The 8,752-nt window shown below is 26.8% G+C and overlaps 1 protein-coding gene across 1 annotated transcript; it reads left to right on the plus strand.

The window, feature by feature from the left end:
* Nucleotides 1-2,930: 2,930 nt before the first annotated feature.
* LOC100215480 (failed axon connections homolog) lies at nt 2,931-8,238 on the plus strand. The gene is made up of 2 exons (XM_065793060.1): nt 2,931-7,510; nt 7,823-8,238. Exon 1 carries the CDS (start codon nt 6,106-6,108, stop codon nt 7,489-7,491), a length of 1,386 nt encoding a protein of 461 aa, XP_065649132.1. The 5' UTR covers nt 2,931-6,105; the 3' UTR covers nt 7,492-7,510; nt 7,823-8,238.
* The last annotated feature ends 514 nt before the right edge of the window (nt 8,239-8,752 follow it).

Consider the following 8,752-nt stretch of genomic DNA (forward strand, 5'->3'; position numbering starts at 1 on the left):
TAAATAAAGAAAATTATTGTGGTAATATTACCATAATTAAATATCAAGATGTTTCACCTCCAATCATTGGTTGTAAAACATGAGTAAATAAATAAAAATTTGAGAACGCATACAGTATATATTCTATATTATAGAACAAAAAACTAACCTGCAAGAAGCACCCGTCTGTCTTAGTGCAACATCATTTACTTTGTGGTTTTTATAAGCTCCAGCAATTTTGGCTTTTTTTATTTTTTTGTGTTTGTAATTTTCACTGTTCCTTATATACCAGACACTCTTTTTCTAGACGTATATGCATTTTCAGCAAGCTCACGATTTTCTATTTTTGTAACAAATAAAGTGAGATTACGTCACTTCAGTTGCGCTTCGATTCACTTGAAAAAGGCAAAAGTCCAGAACTTGTGCTATTTTTGATCAGACTTTAATTTCCATTTTCATTTAAAGTTGACTTTTGGTATATGAAAATGTGTCCCCTTCAAAGTAAATATGTAAAACACTTTAACAAAAAAAATGGTATTAAAAAGTGAAATTTGTAAAAAGTGTGGCCTTTTTAAAATGACGGGTTCAATTGTTTTGATGCATCTTTTTCACTTTCATTTTTATTTCACAAAAGTTAATTAAATTGATAACACTTGTCAGATTTGATGACTATTTAGATGATTTAGATCTTGTTTGATAACACATTGCCTACAAACAGTTTTCACTGCTTTTCAAAGAACCTCTCACCCTTTCAAAACACTTTCTCTTTTCAAAAATTACTTCACTTAAAAAAAACTTTTAATGAAGACTTTTTTTTTTGCCTTTGCAATTATTTTTATCAGATTGTTATAAAAATTTTGTTTCAAAACAACACGAAGTTGTTGTTGAAAAAAACATACTAAATCCTCTTTCTTTTTAAGTAGTTTAGATTCATCTGATAGTTTAATCCGTTTAAACAACAAAATAAATACAATAAAAGTATGATTTCAATGAAACTATTTTTCAATGAAAGCAGTTTGCTTTCATTGAAAAATAGTGCTGACCTAGGTGTGGAAAGGAAGGTAAAAACAGTTTTAATTCTTATACTTTCTGGAGGAGAACTGCGAAATGTATTTCAAATTTTTTTGTTTTTCTAAAGCTATAATAACCATGGATTAATGCTAAATGGTAAATAGTAATTTAAAATTTTTCAATTCTTGTTAACGCTTTAACAATTCTTGTTAAAGCGTTAACAAGAATTTAAGTTACTATTTACCATTTAGCATTAATCCATGGTGACAATAGTTAAAACCCTAAGAAATGCTAAAATCTTGATGCTTCGGAAAAACCAAGTCAGACCAAGCTTTAAATAGAAAATTAATAATATTATCAGTAGAATACAAATGCTACATATAGCGTTAAAACAATTTTAATAAAATTTTTTGGTATTACATATCAGAACACTCATGTAACCCTATTTTCGAAAACAGTGGTGGAATATCACAGTAATCAAAAACGTTTTGAGGTATAAGTAGCAAAAAGCTAGTAATATTTAAACTAAAACTTTCATATATTTATAACCAGTTAACCAATCAGACTGAAATTTTGAATCTTTAACCAGAAAACCATTCTATCTGAAATTTTATTAAATTTATAAATAATTGTGTTTTTATTGGTACAATATGAGGTTGAAGTTTAACTCAATTTGAACATTCAAATTAATTTCTTCCGTGGAATAAGTTAAAGGATTTAAAGATTGGCATAAAAGAGTACCTTGATGTGTATGCATCAAGCTACAATAATAATTTTTTTTTTTTTTAAATTTTTTTTAGGTGCCCCAAGAAGTCCTTACGGTCTTGTCACAGAACACCGCGGAAGTGCATTTAACCAGGAAGTTCACGCCTCCTTCCTTACCGTGACGCGAAAATATGTCCAGAGTTCGTTTCGAACCTGGATCTCCTGCTTATAAAGCAAGCGTTCTAACCACTGCGCCACGGCCGCACAAAATAATTAACATTCACGGACTTATTTTTCATTTGACATTTTAAAACCTGAATATGACCTGTGGGTAATTTTTTCTATCAGTATTTAATAAGCAAAACCACCATAACAAAAAAAATTATAATATAAAAATACACAATTGTAAAACGTGTGTGTTTTAAGAGGAAATAAAAAGAAATAATAAAAATTATTTTGTTACAAACAAAAAGCCATACTCTGATTACTAATATATACACATAGTGACACATAGTGTGCATTGGCGTCTGTATAGTTTTTCTTATAATTTTTGTTAAATTATTGTTACAGACAAGCTCGCAATTGGTAGACAATGTGCGCAGTCAGTTTTAATTCAATGTGGTTTCTTGAGGCTACAGTAATTGACAAATTTTCTATAACTTGCAGAATCACATAGATTTGGAAATATTTTACCAAATTTCCAAAAAAATGATGACTTTTGCACTGATAAATAATGATTTTTTTTATTCTGCAGTAAAAAAAGTTTTGAGGCAGCTTTTGTATCTGATTTTGTAGCTGTTGACGGGCCTTAAGTAGGGGAAGAGTGACCAGGGCCATAGTCTACATAATATTAACAGATACAAATATAAGTGTCGGCTTTATTTAAATATTCGACATTGGTTTGGATGAAACTTGATACAATCTAAAAAGAGTAAATAGATCAGTTTGCAAAATTTATGCTTTACTATAATGTACAAGATACAATTACATAAATTTTAAAACCCCCTTATTTTTCATATAGGTATGGGAATGTTAGCATTCACTACTTGTATTGAGGGGCAAATCAAGACCATAAATTAAGGGGGTAATTTTTAGATTTCGGGGAAGGAAAGGAAACAAACCATAATAGATTTTTAGTAAATTTTTCTTTGAATGTGTAACTATGAAATGACGTAATAAATAATTCTAAATATTCTGATTTAAAAGAATATTTAGAATAATAAATTTAAGAGAATGGGTTTTATTCTAAAAGTTCTTTTTGGGAATGAAACGTTTTAAAAAGTGACATGAAGTGTTTTAAAGTGCCTGAAGTGTTTTTACTTTCTTAACATGCAGGTAATACTTCAGTTTAACAGTTATTTATTGAAGCTTCGAAAAACAGCAGTTCTTGACATTGTTGTTTAAAAACAAATTCTCCTGGAAATGTAAAGCTACTTCAACCATATGTTATGTTTGTAATAATTTTATGCGACACCATTATAAAAGCATAGCTTTGTTTGTTCTAAAATGGTTTTTAGAACAAACAATCTTCACGTTGAAGTATAATTCTTAAAAGGCAATCTACTTATGCATTTTAATGTCCGCCTATTCACTGCACGTATTCTTACTTTATCGTCAGTAAATTTTGTAAATATCAAAACTTGCTTGAGAAACTCTTATCTCGTGTTTTTATTTGAACGCTTGAACGAGTTTTTTTTATTTTCCAAATAATTTTATTAAACATTAAATTTTAAAAATAGTTTTTACAAATGCATAAATATTATTTTGAGTTTAGTCTAATGTTTCGGAAAAAATCTTTTAATTGAGATAATTAAACTTTAATTGAATTTAAGGAGTATAACAAGCAATTATAACTTTTTATTCTAGTTGACTAAACAATCAATATACTGAACATAGTAAAAAGATATAATATTTATTCAAGAGTAAAGATATATGTAAAAATTAAGAAACTTTTTTTTAACATCTAAAAGTTTTTCTCTTCTACTTTACACAATTTTGCTAATAATTGGAACAAAAGAGTAAAATTTTGAGACTTTCAAGTTGATTAGTTTCGATTATTGATATTATTTAAATTTTAAAATTTTGATAAAAAATATTCTTACCTACGATTTTGTCCATTTTATAAATGTGCTTTATCTAAGTTTTAAAAATATTTTTAGTCTTAAATCCTCACTTTAAAGAATAAAAATCTTATTTTAACTCAATTACAAATTTGTGAGCTATTTATTTCAAATCTTATGGTTTTTTATTTATTTATTTATTTTTTACTTTTATCCTTTTTTTTTCTTTTTTTTTTTTGTTAGCTGTTGTATCTTCTAAGATTTAAAGCTATTTTTTTTCTTAATCAAAGATTCGTCGATGAAAAAAATGGAACAAGTTATTTTTCTTCGTATAAATCTAATTTTAAATAACTCAATCTAACTTGAATATAAATCAAATTAGATTGAGTTATTAAAGAATTTTTTTCAATGTTTGGTTTTTTCGCATAGTCTGAATTCCTAACCTTTTTATAGCTTTATGATTTTTATTGTCAAATTTTTATTATCTATATTATTAAATGCATTTATTCAATACCCATAGAACGTGCGTAGACGATAAGCGATATAAAAACACATAAAGCGCTGTTTACATTGTAATAATATTTTTTCCAATAAACATTTTTTATGTAAATAAATAGCCTTGTTTTAACTGTATTATGTTAACATAGCAAACTTCTGGCTTAGTCGTCTCTTATTAATCTTTTTTAAGTTCTCTGAAATTATCATTAACAGATAAAAAAATAAAATCTCCTTTCATTTATTTGAACTTTCTTGCGACTTATCGTGACAAAAATTGCAAGATGTTTTCAGAAAAAATATTAATAAGCGATTTCTCAGTTTTTTTATTTAGTAAATTTGTTAATACAGAGAAAGCAAAAAATGTATATTTAGATGTATATTTACATTTTGGGTTTTTTAAAGTTAACAACCTTTTTTTTATAGGCCCTTTCTGTCATCAGCTGATTCACAACAAAATAAAAAATGCTATAAATTTATAATAAAATTCTGACAATTTTAAAGTTAAAAACCCTTTATTTTGCTTTTATTACTTCTGTAAATACTTTACATTTTTTGTAAACAGTACTAAACGTCTACATAAATAAAAACTATTAATTAGAGTTAATAAACTGATCAATCAATATACTTCCGTTATTTAAGAATATTCTACAACTGCTTGTGTAATCTGTATAATAAAAGTTAATTAAGTATTTTTAACAGTAAAATATGACATAATTCTTAGCAGCATTTAATATAATTTATTTTAGAGTTATGTAACACAACTGTATAACCAATATTCTGTGAATAATGCATTTTTTTTTTTTTTTTTAGTTTTGACGAAGATCATTGTATTTTTCGTTCATTAGTTTGTAATTTGTTTTTTACACAGAACTAGTATAATTGTTAAATAAATTCCGACAGAAACTAACCTTTAAAATAATTAATAACTTTTTATGGTTGTTGATATAAATAGGTAGATTTAATTATATTATAAGGTACACCCCTAACATATGCTAGTTACGTCAGTGGCTATGCATAATAAATCAATTTGACATATGTCACCCGTTGGAATTATTGCTAATGTGTTGGACTTATAATATATAGAAAGATATATAAAATTAAAAAAAATTTTATGATAGGGAAGTGATAAAGTCATACTTTTATATCATAACGACGCAAATTATTTAATCCCTGTCACCAACTTATTTTTACTAATATTATAATCTATATTGATGTTAATCCAAATTTGACTTGTTTTACATCAAAACGATTTTTCTACACCGCTATTATACGTCATCCTATTTTAAAATACTAATTAGGTCTAAAATTTAGAATGATTCAAATTTTATGTTAGATTATTATTTTAATTTAGATTCTTTTTTTCTCAAACTTTTTTAAAAAGCAACCTTTTAAGAGCCGATGTTTTTATTCTCACAATTTAAATGAACTATCCGGGTTTGTTTATAAAATAATTGCTTTTAAGTTCATAAAATAACTTGAAACTTTTTAAATTTTATATCTACGTTAAACTTATTTAAGTCTGATATTTTTAAATTATTTGTAGAAATGTTTTTTTTAAAAATTTAAGCATAAATTCTGCTAATGTTTTATAGCAAAAGTAGTTATGTAACCCCCTTACTAGTTTTTGCAAAAGGGATGAGATAAAATCTTAACTTTCGCTAACAATAAACTTATTTCTGATTGGCTATAAATTACAAAAGGTTATTTTTGTGCTTAAATAAACAAAAGACTGGCTCGCCATTTGCAATTTTTATGGCAAAGTGTATATTGGGCGTTTTTTCATGCTGCTTTGCTAAGTTGATTAAATAAGAAAGAACCTTGAAGTAAGGTGGATTTCAAAGAAAAACAAGAAATGACTAACCCTGAAACTGCACTTCAACAAGAAGTTTCTGTAAAAGCTTTGACTACAGATAAAACGCACCACGAGGAAATTAACGTAGAAGTTCCAAACGGTACTGAAAATGGTCATCTTGAAAATGAAACACCAAAAGTATCTCCAGTAAAAACTGTTGACAATGTATCCGAAATTACCTCGGAAACGGGATCAAACGAAAAAAATCAAGTCAGTTCTTCATCTGAAAAGAAGGGAGAAGAAGTAATTCCAAAAGTATTGTTACATCAATATCCTCCAGCAAAGCATATTCCAAGCTTGTCTCCTTTTTGTCTTAAATTAGAAACATTCATGCGACTAAATAAAATTCCTTATGAAAATCATTACAGTTTTAAAGTAGGAAAAAAAGGTAAGATGCCTTGGATAGAATATAAAGGGGAACGAAAAGCAGACTCAAATTTTATTATCGAGTTTCTAACTGAAAAGTTTCAATTAGACACTGATACAGGTTTAACTGATGAAGAAAAGGCATTAGGTAGAATGGTAAGAGTTGCTTTAGAAGAAAATACAGTATATGCATTAAAATACTATCGATATATTGACAATTTTATTGAGTATAAAAAGTTAATTACTCCACCTAATTCAGGTCTCGGACATAATGTGGGCCTAAAGATGACACAGCGAAAAATGAAAAATATTTTAGAAGTTCAAGGAACAGCTAATCATTTAAAAGATGAAGTTTACCATATAGCAGAAGAAGATATTAAAGCATTGTCAATACTTTTAGGAGAAAAAGAGTTTCTTTTAGGTTCAAAAATGACATCATATGATTGTTCCTTATTTGGACTCTTTGCAAACATACTCTGGAGTGGTTTCGAAACTCCTCTTTCTGTGTTCATTAAAGAAAAAACACAAAATTTAGTTCATTATTGTGAGAGAATTAAAGAATTGCTTTGGTCTGATTGGTCTGAAATGATTTTGAGTGAGAAAAGTGAACCTACCCTAAAAAAAGGATTCAGTTTTCGTAAAAAAAAGGTTGCCAAACCTGTGAAAGTCAAGGAATCAGAACCTGAGCAAACTGCTGAAAAATCAGGTGAATCATCAGAGGTAAAAGATGAATCACCTGAAACAAAAAAAGAATCACTTGAAGCTAAAGAAGAATCACCGGAAACAAAAGAAGAATCACCCGAAACAAAAGAAGAATTGCCAGAAATAAAAAATGCAACAATAGAAGACAACGAAACTAATGTTGTAATCAATATACAATCAGAAATTAAAGATACTGTTGTCGAAGATAAAACTTCAGATCATGAGAATAAACATTTACACCAAGATAGTGATAAAATAATTGAGCAATCAATTCAAAATGGAGAGACAGATGTAGCATTAATAAAATCTGAAGAATGAACATGTTTTTAAATTTATGGTGAGCTTTTTATTTTGTTAATTGAATTTTGTCCTTTTTTTATAAAAATGTATATTTAAAATAATGAATGGAAGTTTTGATATTCACAATGAAATAGTTTTGAATAATATAAAAAGAATATTTAATGAAAATTTAAATTACAAAGGTTTCTATTGAAAAATTATTTTTATATATTACAAAAGGATTTTCTTGTTTCATAGTAATACATAATGTGCTGTTTTTTCTTTTCTTTTTTTTTAATAGTTTTAATTTCTTTTCTTTTTTTAATTCAAAGTTTTCTTGCTACAAAAATGTTTTTATTTTATCTTTTAGTAATTTATTAAATTGTTGACATCATTCATCAACTAAACCTTTGCAACATGTTAAGTTGGCACAAAGATGGAGAAAGTTCTGTTTGGTTATCCACGAGAAAAGTTACAACATAATTTCAATGATTTTGAACATTTATTTGGAATCAAACTAAAATTTCAAATTGTTTTTACGATTTATTTTATCGCTTTAAAGACTCAGTTTTTAGTTTTTTCTGCTACAATATATTTTTTCTTAGTTCAAATATTTTTCAGTTCTTTTACATTATTGTACAACACTTTGGTCATTTGGTCTGAGATTTATTTGCACTTTTTTCTGTTGTATATTATAAAATGTTAAAAACTCAATTTCAATGAAAGTGTAAATTATTAGTTTTTCTTACTTTTTATATGGAGTAAAATATATTTATCTTCAAACAATATCAAGCATTATTTAGTTAAAATTAGGTGTTGTATGTTAGAACCGTGTTATAAATTTTAACATTAAGCACTGTATGTTAGGACCGTAGTTATAAAAATGTTAATCCTTGGTAATCCTAAGAGGTGTGTGTGTGTGTGTGTGTGTGTGTGTGTGTGTGTGTGTGTGTGTGTGTGTGTGTGTGTGTGTGTGTGTGTGTGTGTGTGTGTGTGTGTGTGTGTGTGTGTGTAAGCCAATGGAATAAAAATCTAATAGTAAATGAAGTTTTGAATGCTATTAATCTAATAAACACCGTTAGTTCGTTTTAAGAAATTTTTAGATGTAAAATTTATTATTTTATGGTAGTTTTAAGGATTTGCCGCTTCAAACTTAGATCTCTCTACTAAAGCTAGAATTTGAAATAAAAGTTATAACTTACATTTTAAAATTTCTGATTAATTTTCAATAACTAGTTAAGTGGAGATTATTTCCTTTACTTTTTTTTTAAATAAGTCATTTTACGTTGGTGATCATAAA

This window comes from Hydra vulgaris, chromosome 03 (genome assembly GCF_038396675.1).
Source record: "Hydra vulgaris chromosome 03, alternate assembly HydraT2T_AEP".
Lineage (NCBI taxonomy): Eukaryota > Metazoa > Cnidaria > Hydrozoa > Anthoathecata > Hydridae > Hydra > Hydra vulgaris.